The sequence below is a fragment of the Bombina bombina genome, chromosome 2 (genome assembly GCF_027579735.1).
Source record: "Bombina bombina isolate aBomBom1 chromosome 2, aBomBom1.pri, whole genome shotgun sequence".
NCBI lineage: Eukaryota > Metazoa > Chordata > Amphibia > Anura > Bombinatoridae > Bombina > Bombina bombina.
Genome location: NC_069500.1, coordinates 958,573,706 through 958,597,696, shown reverse-complemented (window position 1 = coordinate 958,597,696; position 23,991 = coordinate 958,573,706). Strand labels below are relative to the sequence as shown.

General features: G+C 37.0%; 1 protein-coding gene across 3 annotated transcripts in view; it reads right to left on the bottom strand.

Annotated features, from left to right (window-relative positions):
* The window catches only part of BMPR1B (bone morphogenetic protein receptor type 1B), a 729,768-nt gene that overhangs the window by 60,468 nt on the left and 645,309 nt on the right, over nt 1-23,991 (bottom strand). For all 3 annotated transcript variants that reach the window (XM_053703451.1, XM_053703448.1, XM_053703450.1), the window contains 2 exons: nt 14,824-14,926; nt 11,929-12,031 (listed from right to left, as the gene is read on the bottom strand). In XM_053703451.1, the coding sequence (XP_053559426.1) occupies nt 11,929-12,031; nt 14,824-14,926 (206 nt within the window). The remainder of the gene's footprint in view (nt 1-11,928; nt 12,032-14,823; nt 14,927-23,991) is intronic.

The window sequence follows — 23,991 nt, the reverse complement described above, 5'->3', positions numbered from 1 at the left end:
TCAAATACAAAAAATCGTTCACTTTTTCACAAATTTTTTCACAAACTTTCGGTTTCTCACTGAAATTATTTACAAACAGCTTGTGCAATTATGGAACAAATGGTTGTAAATGCTTCTCTGGGATCCCCTTTGTTCAGAAATAGCAGACATATATGGCTTTGGCATTGCTTTTTGGTAATTAGAAGGCCGCTAAATGCCGCTGCGCACCACACGTGTATTATGCCCAGCAGTGCAGGGGTTAATTAGGGAGCTTGTAGGGAGCTTGTATGGTTAATTTTAGCTTTAGTGTAGTAGACAACCCAAAGTATTGATCTAGGCCCATTTTGGTATATTTCATGCCACCATTTCACCGCCAAATGCGATCAAATAAAAAAAAAACGTTAAATTTTTCACAATTTTAGGTTTCTCACTGAAATCATTTACAAACAGCTTGTGCAATTATGGCACAAATGGTTGTAAATGCTTCTCTGGGATCCCCTTTGTTCAGAAATAGCAGATATATATGACTTTGGCGTTGCTTTCTGGTAATTAGAAGGCCGCAAAATGCTGCTGCGCATCACACGTGTATTATGGCTAGCAGTGAAGGGGTTAATTAGGAAGTTTGTAGGGAGCTTGCAGGGTTAATTTTAGCTTTAGTGTAGAGATCAGCCTCCCACCTGACACATCAGACCCCCTGATCCCTCCCAAACAGCTCCCTTCCCTCCCCCACCCCACAATTGTCCCCGCCATCTTAAGTACTGGCAGAAAGTCTGCCAGTACTAAAATAAAAGCTTTTTGGGGGGTTTAGGTTTTTTTAAAAAAAAAAAAAAAAATTATTATTATTCTGCTGTGTAGGACCCCCCTTAGCCTCCAACCTCCCTGATCCCCCCCAAAACAGCTCTGTAACCTTCCCTATCTGCCTTATTGGGGGCCATCTTGGGTACTGGCAGCTGTCTGCCAGTACCCAGCTTGCACAAAAAAGGGCTTTTTTTTTTTTTTCCTTAGTTTTTTTTTTCTGTAGTGTAGCTTCCCCAAACAATCCCCCACCCCACCCCCCCCACCACAAACCCCCACCACCTCATTGATCGTATTTTTTTTTTTTTAGTTTTTTTAACTGATTGCCTTTTTCTGTAGTGTAGCGGTTCCCACCCGCTCCCTCCCCGTGCACGCGCCCGCCCCCGCCCTCCCGTGCACGCGCGCGCGTCCGTGCGCGCCTTCAGGCATCCCCGCCCACGATCCCGCCCCCCTCCACATCTCCAGGGCCATTGATGGCCGCCACCCGCCTCCCGGTACTGCTCCCACCCACCAACGAAGGAAGCCACCGATCTCCGGTGCAGAGAGGGCCACAGAGTGGCTCTCTCTGCATCGGATGGCTTCAAAAGGTTATTGCAGGATGCCTCCATATCGAGGCATCACTGCAATAACCGGAAAGCAGCTGGAAGCAAACAGGATCGCTTCCAGCTGCTTTCCACACCGAGGACGTGCAGGGTACGTCCTCAGGCGTTAACTGCCTTTTTTTTGAGGACGTACCCTGCACGTCCTCGGTCGTTAAGGGGTTAAAATTGCATGCTCTTTCTGAATTACAAATGAACAAATTTGGGTTCAGTGTCCCTTTAAACATTTTATGGAAAATAAGGAGAGAGAAAAACTTTTCTCTGTCTCTTTCCCAGCCCTCCTCTCCCACTCTCTGTCAAGGGGCATAATCAAAGAGGAGCAAATATCCTTGTGACCAGGCAACATGGGCAAGGATTCTTGCATTGTCTTATGGGTTTGTGTGATCATCAGGGGCGCGATCCGATATCGATCGAAGTTTGCGGCGCAAGCGAGGGAACCGGCGTCGCCCGCAGTTTCAGCTCGCAACTCGAGCCATCCCATATAGGTCGCCGTCAGATGCTAACGTGCCGTAAGTCTCACAAACCAGCGATGTCCAGAAATCTGCGTAAGTACAAATTTCTGGCGTCGCCAGTGACTTGCGCCATGTTAGAATCTGCCGGCGCCTATAAAACCTGACTAAAGTCTAAAACACCCGCACTGTCTAACACGCCTCCCTAACATAGCCCGCACTGTCTAACACGCCTCCCTAACATAGCCGCACTGTCTAACCCTCTATCCGCTATCCCCCCTCACTAGCCTAACAATAAAAAAGCTATTAACCCCTAAACCGCCGCTCCTTTACCCCGCCGCAACCTAATAAAGTTATTAACCCCTAAACCGCCGCTCCCGTACCCCGCCGCCAGCTATATTATATCTATAACCCCCTAAAGTGAGCCCTTAACACCGCCGCCATCTATATTAAAATTATTAACCCCTAATCTAAGCCCCTTACACAGCCGCCATCTCTATTAAAATGATTAACCCCTAATTTAATCTACCTACCCTGCCGCCAGCTATATTATCTATATTAACCCTAAGTATATTATAGTTAATATAGGTATTACATTATATATATTAACTATATTAACCCTAATTATATTAGGGTTAATATAGTTAATATAGTTACTATAGTATTTATATTAACTATATTAACTCTATCTAACCCTAACTAAATTTATATTAAATTAATCTAATTCATTTATAAACTAAAATATTCCTATTTAAATCTAAATACTTACCTATAAAATAAACCATAAGATAGCTACAATATAATTAATAATTACATTGTAGCTATGTTAGGGTTAATATTTATTTTACAGGTAAATTGTTAATTATTTTAACTAGGTATAATAGATATTAAATAGTTATTAACTATTTAATATCTACCTAGTTAAAATAATTACCCAATTACCTGTAAAATAAATCCTAACCTAAGTTACAAATACACCTACACTATCAATAAATTTAATAAACTACTAACATCTATCTAAAAATACAATTAAATTAACTAAACTAAATTACAAAAAAAAACAAACACTAAATTACAAAAAATAAAAAAAAGATTACAAGATATTTAAGCTAATTACACCTATTCTAAGCCCCCTAATAAAATAATAAACCCCCAAAATAAAAAAAATTCCCTGCCCTATTCTAAATTCAACAAATTTCAAAGCTCTTTACCTTACCAGCCCTTAAAAGGGCCTTTTGTGGGGCATGCCCCAAAGAATTCAGCTCTTTTGCATACAAGAAATACAATACCCCCCCCCATTACAACCCACCACCCACATACCCCTATTCTAAACCCACCCAAACCCCCCTTAAAAAAGCCTAACACTACCCCCCTGAAGATCTCCCTACCTTGTCTTCACCACCCCGGGCCGAACTCCGGATCCGATCCGGGCGATGTCTTCCTCCAAGCGGCAAAGAAGAATTCTTCCTCCGGCGATGTCTTCCTCCAAGCGGCAAAGAAGAATTCTTCCTCCGGCGACGTCTTCCTCCAAGCGGCAGCAAAGTCTTCATTCTTCCGGCGGCATCTTCAATCTTCTTTCTTCGCTCCGCCGCCGCGGAGCATCCATCCCGGCCGACTGCTGAACTTGGAATGATGTACCTTTAAATGACGTCATCCAAGATGGCGTCCGCCGAATTCCGATTGGCTGATAGGATTCTATCAGCCAATCGGAATTAAGTTAAAAAAATCTGATTGGCTGATTGAATCAGCCAATCAGATTCAAGTTCAATCCGATTGGCTGATCCAATCAGCCAATCAGATTGAGCTCGCATTCTATTGGCTGTTCCGATCAGCCAATAGAATGCGAGCTCAATCTGATTGGCTGATTGGATCAGCCAATCGGATTGAACTTGAATCTGATTGGCTGATTCAATCAGCCAATCAGATTTTTTTAACTTAATTCCGATTGGCTGATAGAATCCTATCAGCCAATCGGAATTCGGCGGACGCCATCTTGGATGACGTCATTTAAAGGTACATCATTCCAAGTTCAGCAGTCGGCCGGGATGGATGCTCCGCGGCGGCGGAGCGAAGAAAGAAGATTGAAGATGCCGCCGGAAGAATGAAGACTTTGCTGCCGCTTGGAGGAAGACGTCGCCGGAGGAAGAATTCTTCTTTGCCGCTTGGAGGAAGACATCGCCGGAGGAAGAATTCTTCTTTGCCGCTTGGAGGAAGACATCGCCCGGATCGGATCAGGAGTTCGGCCCGGTGTGGTGAAGACAAGGTAGGGAGATCTTCAGGGGGGTAGTGTTAGGCTTTTTTAAGGGGGGTTTGGGTGGGTTTAGAATAGGGGTATGTGGGTGGTGGGTTGTAATGGGGGGGGGGGGTATTGTATTTCTTGTATGCAAAAGAGCTGAATTCTTTGGGGCATGCCCCACAAAAGGCCCTTTTAAGGGCTGGTAAGGTAAAGAGCTTTGAAATTTGTTGAATTTAGAATAGGGCAGGGAATTTTTTTTATTTTGGGGGTTTATTATTTTATTAGGGGGCTTAGAATAGGTGTAATTAGCTTAAATATCTTGTAATCTTTTTTTTATTTTTTGTAATTTAGTGTTTGTTTTTTTTTGTAATTTAGTTTAGTTAATTTAATTGTATTTTTAGATAGATGTTAGTAGTTTATTAAATTTATTGATAGTGTAGGTGTATTTGTAACTTAGGTTAGGATTTATTTTACAGGTAATTGGGTAATTATTTTAACTAGGTAGATATTAAATAGTTAATAACTATTTAATATCTATTATACCTAGTTAAAATAATTAACAATTTACCTGTAAAATAAATATTAACCCTAACATAGCTACAATGTAATTATTAATTATATTGTAGCTATCTTATGGTTTATTTTATAGGTAAGTATTTAGATTTAAATAGGAATATTTTAGTTTATAAATGAATTAGATTAATTTAATATAAATTTAGTTAGGGTTAGATAGAGTTAATATAGTTAATATAAATACTATAGTAACTATATTAACTATATTAACCCTAATATAATTAGGGTTAATATAGTTAATATATATAATGTAATACCTATATTAACTATAATATACTTAGGGTTAATATAGATAATATAGCTGGCGGCGGGGTAGGTAGATTAAATTAGGGGTTAATCATTTTAATAGAGATGGCGGCGGTGTAAGGGGCTTACATTAGGGGTTAATCATTTTTATATAGGTGGCGGCGGTGTAAGGGGTCAGATTAGGGGATAGATAAGGTAGATGGCGGCGGTTTTAGAGGCTCACAGTAGGGGGTTAGTTTATGTAGATGGCGGCGGGGTCCGGGAGCGGCGGTTTAGGGGGTAATAACTTTATTAGGGATTTCGGGGGGGGGGGGATCGCGGTTGACAGGTAGATAGACATTGCGCATGCGTTAGGTGTTAGGTTTATTTTAGCAGATCGCGGTTGACAGGGAGATAGACATTGCGCATTCGTTAGGTGTTAGGTTTATTTTAGCAGATCGCGGTTGACAGGGAGATAGACATTGCGCATGCGTTAGGTGTTAGGTTTATTTTCTAGTTAGTTTAGGGAGTTACGGGGCTCCAATAGTCAGCGTAAGGCTTCTTACGGCTGCTTTTTGTGGCGAGGTGAAAATGGAGTAAGTTTTCTCCATTTTCGCCACGTAAGTCCTTACGCTGCATATTGGATACCAAACTGCGCGGGTTTGGTATACCTGCTTATGGCCCAAAAAACTGCGGGCGACGGCAGAAATATACGCGCGTAACTTCTAGGTTACGCCGTATATGTGATACCAAATCCGCGCAAATATTGGCGTCGCCGGCTTTTGCGGGCGACGCTTTATATCGGATCGACCCCCAGGTGTATCACACTATCTTTGAGCTTCATATATATTTAGAATATGTTTTTATTGGCTATGCAGACATTACTTTGAAAGTCATGCTATGTGCCAACAATTTACTGGATTGCTTTGCATGAGGATGTTTATGATAATAAGAGCCTTAGCTTAGTCTTTGCTTTATAAAATAAAAAAATGATATTGGCTTTAATTACCAGCCTTGCACATGTCTAATTGGCCTGTTTCTATATGGCTATACGTGTAGCGGATAGCTTAATACTGTGGTGAGAAGTTGTTCCTTTTCTTATATTTTTTTAAAAGGTTTAAAACTGGTGCATTATACACTTCCTTATATTATTTATTTTATTAGCTTACAGTGGCTTCGAAAAGAGAGAGAGATAGTAAAATAAAGAAAGCAAGAAAGAGAGGGAGTTAAAAGAGAGAGAGAGAGATAAAGAGAGAGTGAGAGAAAGATAGATAAAGTGAAAGAGAGATAAATAGAGAGAAAGTAAGAGAGAGAGAGAAGGTTGATGCAGTGTTTTCTCTCTCCCTTTTTTTTAAGCATATTTTTGGACATTCCACCAGATACTATAACAGAACAGTTTGTCTACAAAGTTTATTGTACACTAGATTTTTCTTTGCATAAATGTTTGTAGATGATGCATTTATATAGCCCATCTGGGAGTGTTTTTGTAACAATTTATAGTTTTGCTTATTTTTGTTAATAATATTGTGCTGATTTTCATACCCCTAACCAAGCCCCAAAGTATCAGATGTATACACACATTTACATAAACAGGAGCAAGCAGGAGTCTGTAGTGTGTTTACTCTTACTGCTTTCTCAGCCCTTTCACTGGGTGTCCAAGCCTAACCTCATCAACAGTGCTAAACTGGGAGCTTTTAAGTATATTTTTAAAAAAGTGTGTCACAGCCTTCAGAATCATGTACTCTGTTCCAGTCTCATTGCTAAGCTTCTCATTGGAATACATAACCCATGTGTGCACTCTGTACAATTTTGGTCTAGTATTTAATGCCAGAATAATTTGGCTAGAGTTTCCCTTTAATTTTAACTTTGCGTTAAAAGAATTGTGAATGATTTGATTCCTTAATGGATTTCTGTGTTATGTTTTACATAGATGTTTTCAGAAATCTCAAGGCATTTGATTCTAATTTTAACCTTAAATTAAGGGTTAATTACCTCTGACCTACAGCTGGGAGTCATAAGTAACCCTAATATCCCTTGAGCTGTGACCTTACTTCTAGGCTGTTAACAAGAGAAAACCTTTTTCAGATGTTTTAACAAATAAAAGAAGCAAATTGTGAGAAAATTCCTTTTCAATTTTAGCATCCAGTTCCTGCATTTCAACATACAGTATATTAATGCACTTGAGTGTGATGCTGTAGAATCATGGGGAAAAAAATCCTATTTTACTTATTTAAGTGATTTTGAATTTTTTTTATAAAAATACAGTCATCATAACAAATTATATATATTATTTTGCAGGAGGAGAGGGACAGGCAAATATAGGTAGTATGAATCCTCTGTACATTAAATTATAACACTTTAATTTACAATGTGTTGCTAAAATTAAACATATATCAAAAACAATTTTATTGTGAGTGACAGAGCACACAATTTTAAAAAAAAGGTTCCAATTTATTTCTATTATCAGATTTGCTTTGCTCCTATGGTATTTTTTGTTCAGATACCTAGATAGGTTCCTGGATCACTAGATAGCAGGAAACAGTGCTGTCATCTAGTGCCCTTACAAACAGATAACAATGTTGTAAGACTGCTGCCATGTGTACGCTCCTATGCTTACGTCTCTACTTTTCAACAAAAGATACCAAGAGAATGAAGAAAATTTGAAATAAAGACATTTCGAAAGTTGTTTAAAACTGCATACACTATCTGATTCATGAAAGAAAAAAATGTTTTTTGTGTTCCTTTAACATCTGAATAGAAATAAGTTGTGTGTTACTGCTTTACATGTTATGAAACATCTTCAAGTAAGAGTAATCATATTAAATGGACAGTCTACTCCAGAATGTTTATTGTTTAAAAAGATAGATAATCCCTTTATTACCCATTCCCCAGTTTTGCATAACCAACACAGTTATATTAATATACTTTTTACCTCTTTGATTACCTTGTATCTAAGCCTCTGCAAACTGCCCCCTTGTCCCTGTGCTATTTATAGACATTTTAGCCAATCAGTGCTGACTCATTCGTAACTCCACAGGAGTGAGCACAGTGTTGTCTATATGACATACATTAACTAGCACTGTCTTGCTTAGGGTTGCTACCTCAGCAATGTTTTCCTGGACACTTATGAGTTACACATACTGCAGGGTGTGCAGGGAGGAACATGTATTGTGTTTCTGGACAGCACTATTCATATTCCTCCCTGCACACCCTGCAGCATATGCAACTCATAAGTGTTCTGTATTTTAAGGGACGGATGGCAACCCTAGTCTTGCTGTGAAAAGCTAATAAAATAGACTTAGTTAAAATTGGACTGCGTGGGCTTAGAAACAAGCATAGATTTAGAGTTTTAAAGGTTATAAAGTATATTAAAATAACTAACTATATAAATAATATTTTGAAGCTTTTACACGTTATTATTTCAGCTGGGGTTATATGAAATTAACAGTAAAAGTATGGTTTTATAATAAACTAATTAGTTGTCAATGTGTATTAGAGGGGAAGGATTTATCTCCCATGATGATTCTGCCCAGATTTCTCTGCTATTCCACAAATCCTTTCCCATATGGTGGAGAGGTCTCTCTGATGATCAAAGGATTCTCAGGCTTGGAGAGAAATTGTAATGCAGACTTCAATGAGGCTGAATGCACTGAATGTTCAAATGAAAAAGTGCAGAACTCTTCAGCACTACAAGATCTCTCTTATTTCTGTATGTGAAGGAGAGACAAGCCCAGTGGAATATAGCACTTTATGATATAAGATTTATGTTATACATACTGTACATTGTATTTTATATCACTTTACACTTCAGATTGGGTCCATTCAGTATTATTGCATTTAAGGTTTGCACTTTCTCTTTTATATTTTAATACATTTAGATTTAGATCCAGCAGTGATTTTACAAATGTTAATTATGTTTAGAAAGTTTATGTTGCTTTAACAAATTAGGATCTTTCTTTGTATAATTTTTTATAAGTTACAATGCACTTTTTGCTCCATTGTAAACTAAAACTAACTGTTTCAGAAAGTGGGAGGGATAGTGCAGTTCCCAGGGTATGTCTGAAGCTCTCTCACAGTTCTTGTGAAATGATGTAAGCATTTTAAACAAGCTGGTCTCACTGATTTATCTCACCAGCTGTATGCAGATGAAGTTTGCTAAAAAATCACAATACACTTATATTAACTAAAATAAAAGTAATTTATACAAAGGTGAGTTAAATTGTAGTGAAAACATTTGTTTAATGTGTAATTGATGCAAATTGAGCCTTTATAACAACCCTGGTGTTCTCGAGTAACCTTCTCTTTCCCATGTGAAATTTTGTATCCCAGAGAGTTTCATTACTTTCTATGGAAGGCATCTCTCATCTCTCTGAGTTCATCCCCTGTGAAGTCTGCACTAAAATTTCTAAAAAAAATAGAGAAAATTTGATTATCTGGCCCATAGAAAGTAACACAACTTTCTGAGAAACTGAATCTGACACTTTTTCAGTTTTATTTAAAAAAGGAAAAATGCAAAGTGCAATGTAATTTGTAAAAGATACACCTAAATATACAAAGTACGATCCAAAATGTTTTAAGTTACACAGTAACTGTGAAAGCATAATCAGAATTTGTAAAATCCAAATCCTTAATACACTGCTGTATAAAAAATAAAGTACAAAATAGAAAATGTAAAGTTTAAATGTAATAAAACTTAATATGAAGTGTAAGTATAATAAAATACAAAGTGTAAATGCAACACAACTCTCATGTTGTGCAGTACCATATTGCACTGGGCTTGTATCTCCTTAATATACTGGGTCTGATGATCAAAAAATCACTGGCATCTACAAAAACAGTACCAAAAGGTTAAATTAATTTTCAAATACACAATCCTATAATATAAAAGGCCACGTGTGTTTGTCCGAAACTGTCATGCGCAGTAGAGACTGCGCAAGGATAAACACATCTGACCTTCAACAAACTGACCTGGCATCTGGGGGCAGGGGCCGGGGCGTGATGTGGACCGGGCGTGACACAGGCGGGGCCGGGTGTAACGTGTGCAGGGCCGTGCGGATGGGAAAGAGAGCGCAAAAGAGGGGGGGGATAGAGAGAGAGCAAAAGATGGAGGATAGAGAGAGCAAAAGAGAGGGAGAGAAACAGCAAAAGAGAAGGGGGAGGGAGAGCAAAAGAAAGGAGAGAGAGAGTGCAAAAGAGGGGAGATAGAGAGAGCAAAAGAGAGGGAGAGAGACAGCAAAAGAGAGGGGGGAGAAAGGGGAGAGAGAGCAAAAGACAAAAGAAAGGGAAGAGAACGCAAAAGAGGGGGGGGAGAGGGGGAGAGAGAAAGCAAAAGAGAGGGGGAACAGAGAGAGAGCAAAAGAGAGGGGAGAGAGAGAGAGCAAAAGAGAGGGGGGGGAGAGAGCAAAAGAGAGGGGGAGAGAGAGAGCAAACGAGAGGGGGAGAGAGAGAGCAAACGAGAAGGGGAGAGAGGCAGCAAAAGAGAGGGGAAAGAGAGCAAAAGAGGGGGAGAGAAAGAGCAAAAGAAGGGGATAGAGAGAGCAAAAGAGAGGGAGAGAGACAGCCAACGAGAGAAGGGAGAAAGGGGAGAGAGAGCAAAAGAGGGGGGATAGAGAGAGCAAAAGACAAAAGAAAGGGAAGAGAGAGCAAAAGAGAGGGGGGGAGAGCAAAAGAGGTGAAAGAGAGAGCAAAAGAGAGGGGGGAAGAGAGAGGGGGAGAGAGAGAGAGCAAAAGAGAGGGGGGAAGAGAGGGGGAGAGAGAGAGAGCAAAAGAGAGGAGAGAGCAAAAGAGAGGGGAGAGGGAGAGAGCAAAAGAGAGGGGGAGAGCGCAAAAGAGAGGGGTAGAGCACAAAAGAGATGGAGGAGAGAGAGTGCAAAAGAGAGGGAGGAAGAGGGGGGAGAGAGAGAGCAAGAGAGGGGGAGAGAGAAAGCAAAAGAGAGGGAAAGAGAGAGCAAAAGAGAGGGGGAGAGAGAGCAAAAGAGAGGGGGAGAGAGCAAAAGAGAGGAGGGAAAGAGAGCAAAAGAAAGGGGAGAGAGAGCAAAAGAGGGAGAGAGAGAGCAAAAGTGAGGGGGGAGAGAGAGCAAAAGTGAGAAGAGAGAGAGAGAGCAAAAGTGAGGGGAGAGAGAGAGCAAAGTGAGGGGAGAGAGGGAGCAAAAGAGAGGGGGGAAAGTGCAAAAGAGAGGGGAGGAAAGAGAAGGGGAGAGAGGGAGAGAACAAAAGAGAGGGGAGAGTGAGAGAGCAAAAGAGAGGGGGGAGAGAGAGAGTGCAAAAGAGAGGGGGAGAGAGAGCAAAAGAGGGGGAGAAAGAAAGCAAAAGAGGGGGAGAGAGAGCAAAAGAGAGGGGGAGAGAGAGAGCAAAAGAGAGGGGGAGAGAGAGCAAAAGAGAGGGGGGAAAGAGAGCAAAAGTGAGGGGAGATAGAGAGCAAAAGTGAGGGGAGAGAGCAAAAGTGAGGGGAGATAGAGAGCAAAAGTAAGGGGAGAGAGAGAGCAAAAGTGAGGGGAGAGAGAGAGCAAAAGTGAGGGGAGAGAAACAGCAAAAATGAGGGGATAGAGAGCAAAAATGAGGGGATAGAGAGCAAAAGTGAGGGGGGATAGAGAGAGCAAAAAAAAGGGGGTAGAGAGCAAAAGACAGGGGGGAGAGAGAGCAAAAGACAGGGGGATATAGAGCAAAAGAGAGGGGAGAGAGAGCAAAAGAAATGGGGGGAGAGAAAAAGAAAGGGGGAGAGAGAGCGAAAGGGGGGGGGAGAAAGAGAGCAAAAGAGTCAGAGCGAGAGCAAAAGAGAGGGGGAGAGAGAGAGCAGAAGAGAGGGGGGAAAGAGAGAGCAAAAGAGAGGGGGCAGAGAGTGAAAGAGAGGGGGGATAGAGAGCAAGGGGTGGAACCGCTGTACTGCAAATAATGGCCCATGTACACTGGCTTTAGGACTAGTAAATATATAAAAATTATACAATAGCAATTAATGTTTTCATGCATATATATTGCATTACTCATGTTCAAAATCTAATCTGACCAGCAATTAAACTCTTGGTTGCATGAGGGAGCAAAGGGATTCAGCTAAAATAGGTTTTGTCACACTCACCTTTGTTTTTAAGAGGGGGCAAAGTGGGATGAAGGTCTCTGTTACAATAGTCTTGAACTGTACAGCATTCAATTGACCTTCTTTGATGTGGTATAGGTGTATCCTGAAATAAACAACCTTGATTTATCACAAACTGAAAAATGTAGTCTTCAATTCTGTATTATATTAAGTATATGTTAATGGAACATTATAGTCTTTTTTGTTTATATAGAGTTATATCAGAGCTTAAAGGGACACTGAACCCACATGTTTTCTTTCATGATTCAGATAGAGCAGGAAATTTTAAGCAACTTTCTAATTTACTCCTATTATCAATTTTTCTTAGCTCTCTTGCTATCTTTGTTTTAAAAGCAGGAATGTAAATCTTTCCTGCTTTTAAAGATAGTGCTTGCTTATTGGGGGATTACATTTACCCACCAAGCATAACCCATGTTCTCAACCAAAAATGGGCCGGCTCCTATGATCACATTCCTGCTTTTTAAATAAACATAGCAAGAGAACGAAGAAAAATTGATAATAGGAGTAAATTAGAAAGTTGCTTGAAATTGCATGCTCTATCTGAATTATGAAAGAGAAAAATTGGGTTTTGTGTCCCTTTAATCACTACATGCATGCTTCTAAGTTTCTAACAGCCTACCTAGCTTTACTCTTTAACAAAGGATACCAAGAGAAGAAAGCAAATTTGAAAATAGAACATACAGGGATTGGGGGAAGCAGAGTTATGTAATAGCAGGTAATATCTTAGTATAGCTATGCTTATGTAGTAAGTATGAAAATTTAAAGTGCCATTAGAATTATTACCTGTCGTGGAGACTAATCAAACAGAACATAACAACTAGCTAAACTAATTGTAAAAAGAAATACAATAAGGATAGAAGGATTAGATCCACAAAGTGAAATATCTCTTAACTCTTAATTATCTCTTAATTTGAAGAATCGCTCTTTGTGAAACGCGCGTCAGGGGTCCGACAGGAGTAGCTTTGTCTCTCCTAGTTGTCCATTTTTAAACTTCTTACTATGGTTAAAATAATAGTTTGTTGATATATTCTTACCTTCATTTCAGCCTGACAGTTATATTACTAATATAATGATAAACGTAATTTAGCCCTCGGTTTGTAAGGGCTTAGCTTATTTAAGTTTATTGGTAACTGCTGGCTGATAGGTATTATTCCAGAAGATTATTGCGACACATTTATATTTAAAATTAACCTGGTTCAAGTGTTTTTAATTTACTTAGTATTACTTATTGTATGACTGATTATTCCTAGTTATGACTGAGAAATTTTCTTAATAAAGATTACAATGTGTGAATGAAATGAAACTACTACGGAATAAAAAAAAATTACTTATCCAAATTAATTTCTGCTGAGTTAAGAGATATTTCACTTTGTGGATCTAATCCTTCTATCCTTATTGTATTTCTTTTTACAATTAGTTTATCTAGTTGTTACATTTGAAAATAGAAGTAAAGCAGTAATTTTATGCTCTATCTGAATCATAAATGTTTAATTTTTACTTTACTGTCCCATTAATATATTTAAAAAAAAAAAAAATAATTAAATAGAAGATGTAAAATAAAAAGCTTGGAAGGTGAAGGAATATATCTGTCAGTCAATTTTCCAAAAAGTGTTCCTAAAATTGTTTTACATTTTTATCCTGAATAAAACTCATTGTTGATGCTTGTGAACATGTGTCTGTCTACTGATAAATCTGAGGGAGTTATTTTCAGCCAATCAGCAATCTGCCCCTATGGATGAGCTACACACAAAAATTAATACCTATCTAATTCTATATGAATTTAAACAGATTTAACTTATTTTTATTTATTTATATTTAAAACTATTTCTAATATATTTAATTATTGCCTTTTCATATCAATGAGGGAACATTTTTATTTTGGGTGTTAAAACATATTCAGCATAATAAACATTGCAATAGAAAAATAATAAAATAAATTTAAAAAAACGTATATGTGATACTAATAATTATGTTAACCATTTTGTGCAAATTCATTTTTTTCCAATGTTGTTGAGTTTGTAAATGTATGACAATAAATCCCAATTATAATGGTATAATTTTAATATAATTTACATTAAGCCAGATATGTGACAACAATGTATTTTATTTATCATGATGTTTTAATTTAGTTTTTTCAGTCTGAATTTACATCATGTCACAAATCACTCATGCCCTCATATTTAGAATGTCTGGTGAAAATGTTATCTTACAAGATTTAATATTTGTCCCATGACCACACATGGTCAAACAGCCTCTAACAGAAGCCATCTGGGAAAAGAAAGAGATGATCCAACATGGGGTGTGGGAAATGACACAGAGAATAATTTTAGCATATTTATCATCCACTGAATTAATAAGTGCCCTGAAATACAGTGCAGCAAGGTCAAACACGCATATCATCCATATTATCAAATATGAATTGGAAGCCTTAAACAACAACATTCCAAAGGATGTCAGGAACACAGCTGTCCTTATTATCTCTAGCCATGATTAAGTTCTTTTATGCTAATAGGGAAAACGGCGTTTCTTGTCCTTCCAGCAGCAGAGTTTTAATGAAAGTTCCAAGACTTCCTCATTGTGTTTAATCCAGTCCAGCACATTAGTATGTGCAGCTGTGCAACAGAATTCATCTTTGTTGTTTGAACACTAATATTACATATAAGGATGCTTTGGAAATGTTCTTTTATCTGGAAATACAGAAAGCCTTGGTATCTGCTTACTAATAAATGAAAACTAACGACGGCTACCATGTTTGATTCTAAATATCGGTTTACCATATTACTGCAAACAGGTGGACAAACTCGGCACATAAGAATAGTTATTAGAAGCTACATTGTCCAATTAAACAAACGGCCTTTGTTTATAGTTCTTGCTTACCCGGCACTGGAAGTCGGATCCTTCTAGTCCTAAGCACCCAGAAGTGACCACAGGAAGCCCAGATTCATCTTCTTCAATAATGGTGAAGCAAAAGCCATCCGTCCTAATGAGAGGAAAAAATATTTTAGTTTATAATTTAACACATTTATAAATAAATAAAAATATCCAAAATGAATATCTTCAACTTAAATAGCCAATATTTATATCAAGTGTGTTTGCGTCATTAAGGGACATTTAACAGAGGATATCATATTGTAAATCAGGAATATAAATGAGCTCCTACAATGATCATGCAATCACTATGAACCATGTTGCGGGGTCAGTGTTCTGTAGCACAGTGGTGTTACAATATCTACAGCAGAGAACAGCATAGATGACAGTAAATATAACAAAATGTAACATCTAAAAAGAAAACTCTATACCAGATGCTGCTGACAAAAATTGTGACTTTGTATGTCAATAGCTTTATTAAGATCCAGGCATGCAACTAGTGTTTTTGACTTGTTTTTGTTAAGAAAAACTCAACATGCCTTTTAGTTATTAACTTTTTTTTACTATTATTATTATGTTTGTTGATTTTGGCTTTTCTTAAAGGGACATTAAAAAATCTATGATGCATATGAAAAATCCACTATTTAAATATATTAAAGATATACTGTATATACAGTATATAGCCCCATCCAAAAAAAGGCACTCATTGGTCTTGTATAAATAAAAAACAAAATTTATTAAGCAAATATTAAAATGGACATAACGTTTCGGCACACAATGGCGCCTTTGTCAAATGTCATATCAGGTTTCACACCGAAAACCTAAAAATATTTGTCAAGGTGTACTATGTCTAAGTGCACCTTGGCTTAAGAGAAATATTGTTAGATTATGCTTTCCCTTCTTGTATCCACTTATTAACAGACACCAATATAAAATAAATAAAATACTGCAATACATTATTAATTAAAATGTTGAGATTCAACGGAGAAAAACAATGGCTTTCCTTTACCTTTAAAGGGACAGTCTACATCTTATTTATATTAAAGTCTTACTTTAGATTAAGTTGCAAATATCATCCTGCACCCTTTTTGTATCACGCAGCAGTAACAGTAAAAAACATTATTTTTAATTGACTATTCTGTTCACTTGGAAATGGCTGCCAAGCTCTGCCCACTGATGACATCACATTCTGGGCTGGATCTATGCACTCTGCTAAACAGCATTGACACTCTGTTGAATGCAATTAGTGAGTCTTTTGTAACTAGTGAAGCCTTTGATGCAGCCCAGATCGTGATGTCATCAGTGGGCAGAGCTTTGCAGCCATTTTAAAGTGACCAGAAACAATAGTCATTTTAAATTAACTTTTTTACTGTTACTACTGCATGATATAGAAAGGGTGCAGGAGGCTATTTGCAGCTTAATCTACATTAAGACTTTAAGATGACGAAGGTGTAGACTGTCCTTTTAAATTTATTGGGGGAGTTATTTCTTCACCCACCAGGCAGTTTATTGCAATACACCATGTCTTTTTGCCTTACTTAAAGGACCAGTCAACACAGTTGTTAGGGGTAATAAAATTAGAGCTGTTCAACAAACATATTCTTGTGTGTTCTCTGAATGGCTCTCCAAGTACTTGAAAACACTTTGCAGGGTAGATACCAGAGTCCTGAAGCAGAGGAGAACAAGAGGGTCCTGGTCCTAGAGGAGTCTCCTAACAAATGGTGTCAGAAGTGGGAGCTTGTCAAGGGGTGAGTAAAACACTTGTTTTGCACTGTTTTTTGCTTACCCATTGTCAAACTAGAACCCTATAGGACCAGACACTCAGGTTATCTATAAAAACAAAATATAGTGGGGAATGTGTATGTATGTTATGCATATCTGTGTATGTTGTGTATATATGTATATTTAAGGTGTTTTTAAGGTGTTTTTTTTTATGGAAATTTTTTGGTAAAAATTGTTTTTGGTTATAAAGTAGTATCTGAGGTTAGAGGCCTCCAAGAGATACATGATTACATGGTATCTGAGGTTAGAGTCCTCTGAATGATACATGTTAATTGTTTTTATTTATTAGATATGGTATCTGAGGTTAGAGTCCTTTGAATGATACATATTTATTGGTTTCGGAGGTTAGAGGCCTCCAGTGACATATGATGAGGTTAGAGGCCTCCAGTGACATATGATGAGGTTAGAGTCCTCTAGAAACATATGTTTTTATTGGTTAAAATATAGTATTTTTAAGGTTAAAACGGAGTTCGAGTCTCTGTTGGAATATAAGGATTTAATGTGGTATATAGTGTTGTATGCGGTATATATGTTGTAAAATAAAGGGGTACAATTCGTAAAATTTATTGCATCTTATCCATAAACTCTGGTATCAGCCTGGAAATTGTTTTGCTATCTTTATCTATGCACAATCTGTCCCTTTTAATGCTTGCTATAAACTGAACTTGCTGTATTGCATTTGTTTTTCTGCTTGCACACTTCAAATTGCTGTATTGCCTTTGCATTTTCTTATTGCTTTTAAAGTTTGCTTTTTTTTGCTATATACTTACTGTGCTGTTTTGTGCTTAAAATATATATTAAGTGACTGTGCATTTTATTACTGCTGCTCTTTTTGTGTTGTTAAAGAAGAAGTTTATTTCAGGCAGAAAAGCACCCACTCTAGAGAGGGAGGGGGGATTATAAAAAGATCTGTCAGTGAGCAGCTGTATAGAGTCAGTGAAGAGAAATTTAAAAAAACTGTTCCGTTGTATGTGTGTGCAGTAATGAAAGGGAGATTTAAGTGTAACAGATTTAATTATTTGAAATGTATTTATCTGAATTTGTGAGGAAATGGCCAATCTTTTCAGACTCAGATATATACAAATACATTTTAAAATTGGAGGAAAATTAATAAATATATGTTTTCCTGAAAAAAAAACAAAAAAAAAACACAAAGAGAGGGGGAGTGAATCTCTGGTATGCGAGATGAAATGAGCTTGTCTGTATAGCTGTACAAGAAAATATGTTGTAATGTTATTTTATATACCTGTATTTTAAAGTCACCAGCATGTTTTAAGTACAGTATGTGGTATTCATGTGCAGTTTTAGTTTTAAATGATAATTGTGTGGCAAGTAACGGCTTTGAGAGTGGCTTTGAAAGTGCGATGGTGTGTGATTTTTTTTTTGTCACGCTCTGGTAAAAATGAAACTGTTTTTGGAATGATTAATAGGTTGACATATGTTGTATTTGTAAGGTCTGTGCACAGAGTTGGTGCACCCAATGACATATAGTTATAAGCTGTAATTGAAAGTTTATTTAAAAGTGCGTCCGTTTTTGTTGCAAGTAAATTAATCTGCAGGGCATGCTACAAATACAGAGGTGAAATTTGTGTGGTAAATCATACAAGCAGCCTAAATTATGGTTAGAATATACATATGTAATTTACGTAATGAATGGTTAGTCCTTAAAGGGACAGTGTACTGTAAAATTGTTTTATATTAATGTATTTGTAATGACTTGTGATATAAGCTGAATAGTTTCAAATGTAGGAGAAGTTGCATTTGCAAGTTTGTGTATATATAAAGTAAATTGTAATGGGTTGAATTGTTTGTCTGTAAAATCAGAACTCAGTGTGTAGACAGAGCACTAGAAAATTGTCATTTTATTAGCAGCAATAACACTGTATTAGTAGTTTGCAAAATATATATTTTTTGGGACCTTTCTTTGTATTCTTTTTAAATCTGCCATTTAGTTAGTAGATATTTCTTTTGCAGTGTAACTGAATTCTCTCTGTAATGCAAACTAATTGATAAGTTGTCTACAATCTTAGTGTTACGATCTGTGAGACTAAAAAAAAAAAAATGAAGACAAACAGAGGAGTGAAAATATTTAAAGGGATATAAAATCTGAGATTTTAAGGAAATATTTACAGAGAAGACAATGAGGTTTACTGTAAGCCCAACACTAGTATATTTAACTGTGTCAGCAGTTTCAATTAAAGATAATTTTTAATTTGAGTAAAATGTCCCTTTAACTAGCCTGCATCCCACTGTGTGTTTTTATGCTGGTTATGCTTGCTTAGGCTATTTAATGAATGTCAGTATACATGTTTATTATAAGTAAGGCCAATGACTCATTGGGAATAATTTAAAGGGGAAATAATCCCTTTATTGCCCATTCCACAGTGTTGCATGGCCAACACAGTTGTATTGGTATGCTTTTTGCTGCCTTGTGTCTAGGGGCATTCTTCCAGCTCCCTGGTCACATGACTGTAACTGTTTATGGTCTGTTGTCTTAAATTTAGCATTGTTTTGTGCTGAATCTTAAATGACCCCCTGTGCCTGAACACAGTGTTATCTATATGGCCCACGTGTATTTTGTCTCTCTGTGTTGGAAAGAGATTTAAAAAAAGCCTGTGATAAGAGGCAGCCCTCAAAGGCTTAGAGATTAGCATATGAGCCTACCTATGTTTAGTTTAAACTAAGAACACCAAGAAAAAAATTTGATGATAAAAGTAAATTGGAAAGTTGATTAAAATTAAAAGTCCTATCTGAATAATGAAAGTTTAATTTATACTAAAATGTCCCTTTAACAGTGGATTTGCATGGTGCATGCGAGCAGGAGCTATATAGAACAGTGGCTGTATCATTATTCTCTAATTATTCCCAAAATTGGATACTTAGGTGTTTGTGTGTTCTTTTGTAAATTTATGGTTAGGGATTTTATTTGTAAATATGCAACTGGAGTTTATTGATCTTCTGAGGTGATTGCATTATTAGTATGATATCATAGAATTGTACATGGTAGAATTTGCAGAACCACGGTATAGATGGTTGTTTGGGAATGGCAGAATTGGTTTTGAATTTCAGGTTAATTTTGGTTGTTAAAAGTTTGTGTCGGCTGTTCATGTTTTGTTTTGTAAAATGGACAATTGGTTTAAGTGTTTTCTAAGAGAATGTTGTGTTTTTATTTTTCGTGAATGCGTGTGGTAAGGTGCTGTATGAATGGAATATTGCATGTGGAGGTGTATTTGATTTTGCTGGCTATTGAGAATTGTATTCTGCATGCATGAGCGGAGTGGATAATTTGTCCTTTTGTTTTTTGTTATGTTGTGTTTGCATGCCACATGGGATGTTTCACGCAAACAAGGGGGAAGTATTGATGAGTATTGATGAGTATCTTTATGTGATAGGGGTGATTGTTTTTAGGTAAGAAGGTGAACCTAAAACGTTTTGAATCTTCTCTTACAATGTTATTGCCTAACCACCAGCTGTGCCCTATATTTTTCTATATTTGGTTCTTAACACTATATTTGTATTTGCAGGATGAGATCATGCAGCTGTATCCAGAAATTCAACAACACTAACGGAATTATTTTTGAGTTTTTTCCATATTTAGGTAAAATCTGTACAGATATAATTCCATAAGTGCACTCTTCAAAAGATTAAAGATTGAAAGCAAGTAAACCTTTAAAGAAAGAAAAAAAAAGAAAATGAAAGACCTTTTGTCAAGCTTGTTTTAACCACCATACTGCAGTAAAAAAGTTACTGAACTATCTTTGGATCCATTCTTTGCTTTGCATGCTGGTACCAGCCCCAGAACTGGACTCTGGGTAATCCATGACTGTCTCCTCTGATGTGTGTCTTCAGGACATAAAGACTATCCTTCTCTGGACTGTGCCTTATCGCTCGATATGGAGGTCCTGTTATGCTGTTACAGGGTCAACCAATTAAATTAGGGGAGTATTGTTTTAACTTGACTCCTTATACTGCTTGTTTTGTATTCTCTTGTAGTTGTTTTATTTTTATTGAACATATTAGGTATAAGAGGTCATATGCTTCATTGGTATTAATGCACATTGTAGTTTATGTGCTTAACATAGTAATTTTTAGATAAATGTAACTGTGAACTGTGCAGTATTGTACCCTATTGAATGGCCCACTGAGTATAAAAATATGTTTCAGAAAAATGCTGCAATATATTATAATATCTTAGACCCTTCACCCTTTAGAACATAAGGAGGACACGTCTAAGCTAGAAGTTTATAGTAAATATACAGAGAAATGTTTGTTTTAGGGAATAGCATAATTATAGTTTATGAAAGTAAATGTATTTTTCCCTTTTATTAATTAGTATGGTATCTTTTCACTTGCGTAGTATTCATGAAGTATCATTTAAAAGTGTATAGAGAAGTTGTAAATTATTCTTTGAGAAATGTCAATGTATTTAGTTTGTATTGTATATCAACAATGTTTTGTTTGATTTTAAATGACATAGGATGAAAGTGACGTTTTATTTGGACATAATTGTGATTGTATTGCGGTGTGTACTCATCCTGTACTGTTTCTGTTTGCTTCCTAGACTCCCTGTGACTCGAGTGTTTGCTTGCCATGGGTATCCACTGGTTGCCTTGTCTACCCCATGAACAAACCATCAGATTTCCAGTATCTCCCTGCGGAAGAACTGTGGATAAGCACCCCTACTGCAAATGAACTGTTGGAGAACTGTGTTATAGCAAAGTGTCAAGGTGCAGCGCTCTCAAATGGACAAAGACTGTTCTTAAAGTATTCAGAGGCCACCTAGAGACAGTTGTGCTGTTGCTATGTCATGTTTTAAAAGGAACTGTTGGACATATTGGGGGTGCTAGCAATGCAGGTGGAGAGATAGAAGATGCAGAGTTGTTTGGGGGTAGATGGGGGGCTGGTTGGGTCTCTGTGCCGGTGGACCGGTAGTTTTGGGAAGGCTGGAAGATAGATGGAAGGTATTGGAGGGACTGTACCGATATGCAGTGACAATTAGCCTATAAAAGTATATCATAATATAAGGTTTTACTACTTTTCTATGTCAGTCTATTTTTATGTTATTCTGTTAGAATAAAAGGATGGTATGTTAGGGGTAATATGAACCTGACGGCAGCCATCTTGTTCCCCGCAGCCATCTTGTGATGATTAGCATCCATTTTGTAATGATTAGACTTTTATTATAGTGGTTTATTATGTAGTAAGAGATATGCTGATGTTAGGGAGACTTGCATAGATATAATAGCCCTGAGAATGACCCTGAAGATGTGCATTGTTATCTCTACAAGATGTCAAACGGCTGTGATTTGTGCTGGGCTAGGAGGCCCAGTTACTGTGTATTCCTGTAGAAATGACTCCCTAACACTCCTTTTATTCCAATTATATTTTCTATGAGTTTCTTTGTTCTTATAGAAATACCATGTGAAATGATGTAATTATGAATACGTCACTTGTTAAACCTATATGCTGTAACTCTTATTGTAAGAATATTATAATATCTAGGGAGCATATATATACATTGTATCATTTTTATATGTTATGTTTAATTGTAATGTATCTTAATGTATCTTTTCTGTATCCCTTTAATATTCAATTGTAGCTAGACACATAGTGACCTTTATACACACATTTTATATGTACTTTTGAACCATTGGGCTATGTGTGAGAAAACACTGCTGATGTAAGGAATTTTAGTTAGGTCAAAGGTAGCTATACATCAGATTGAAATATTTTGAGATCCTACATTACTCCTTTTTTCCTGTCAGTCATAAATTTACTTAATATCTTCAAGGATATCTGACAAATGTGATGTACAACTTACAGGATGCCAGATGTTTTTCCTCATCGTAGAAATGAGCTAATGACTACAGATTTCAATGTATTCTGAAAGGTATATAAGCTCGCTATCCTGAACAATAAAATTAGAGCTGTTCAACAAACATATTCTTGTGTGTTCTCTGAATGGCTCTCCAAGTACTTGAAAACACTTTGCAGGGTAGATACCAGAGTCCTGAAGCAGAGGAGAACAAGAGGGTCCTGGTCCTAGAGGAGTCTCCTAACAACAGTAGATTTGCATAATTAACAAATGCAAGATAACAAGACAATGCAATAGAACTTAGACTGAACTTCAAATGAGTAGTAGATTTTTTTTACTGACAATTTTAAAAGTTGTCTTTTTCTACTCCCCCTGTACCATGTGACAGTCATCAGCCAATCACAAATGCATACACGTACCATGTGACAGCCATCAGCCATTCACAAATGCATACACACTTATTCTTGCACATACTCAGTAGGAGCTGGTGACTCAAAAAGTTTAAATATAAAAAGACTGTGCACATTTAGTTAATGGAAGTAAATTGGAAAGTTGTTTAAAATGGCATGCTCTATCTGAATAATGAAAGTTTAATTTTGATTGAGTGTCCCTTTAATTAAAGTGAACTCACTACTAGCATGTGAGATCCCTAACACCAGACAACAGCTTATATCTGAATAGGAAGAAGCTGTAAATATCTCTGTCTGGTGCACATGATGTAAGAGACCTGGAAGCTGATTGAAAAGAGATAATAACTGCCTGGCCATGTTGCTTCCCTCTGGAAGGGGCATGAAAGGCAAAATTACACTTTCATGATTAAAGGGACACAAATTTCCTATCATAATTCAGACAGAGCATGTGATTTTGCTTCATTATCTTGGTATCCTTTTTTGAAGGAGCAGCTATGAACTATTGGGAGATAGCTGAACACAGCTGGTTAACCAATGACAAGACACATTTATTTGCAGACCCCAATCAGCAGCTAGCTCCCAGTAATGCATTGCTGTGCTTGAGATTACCTATGCTTTTCAACTAAGGATACCAAGAGAATGAAGCTAATTCGCTAATAGAAGTAAACTGGAAAGTTGCTTGAAATCATATGGTCTTTCTGAATCATGAAAGGGAAATTGTGGGTTTCATGTCCCTTAAAAAAAACAAAAACTGCCATTTTCAAGTCTTTTATTAAATGTTCCTTTATTTCTTGGTATTCTTTGTTGAAACATATGAAATTTCCATGGGAGCACTAAATGCAGACTCAAGGGCATAAACATATATGCATAATGCTCAAAAACTGTACACTCCTAAGCATATTTTATACTCTCTCAAGGAAGGTATCTATTTTTCAACAAAGCAGACCAAGAAATAGAGATTATATGATAACAGAAGCAAATTGGACATATATATATATATACATATATACACAGGGGTGGAAAAATATCACTATGGTTTACTAGTCAGGGGTTAAAAGCTACTAGCCCAGAGCGAAAAGTTACTAGGCCACTCAATGTTATATAATAATAATAATCATGATGATATATATATGTGTGTGTGTATATATGTTACAAATTAAGGGACCACTC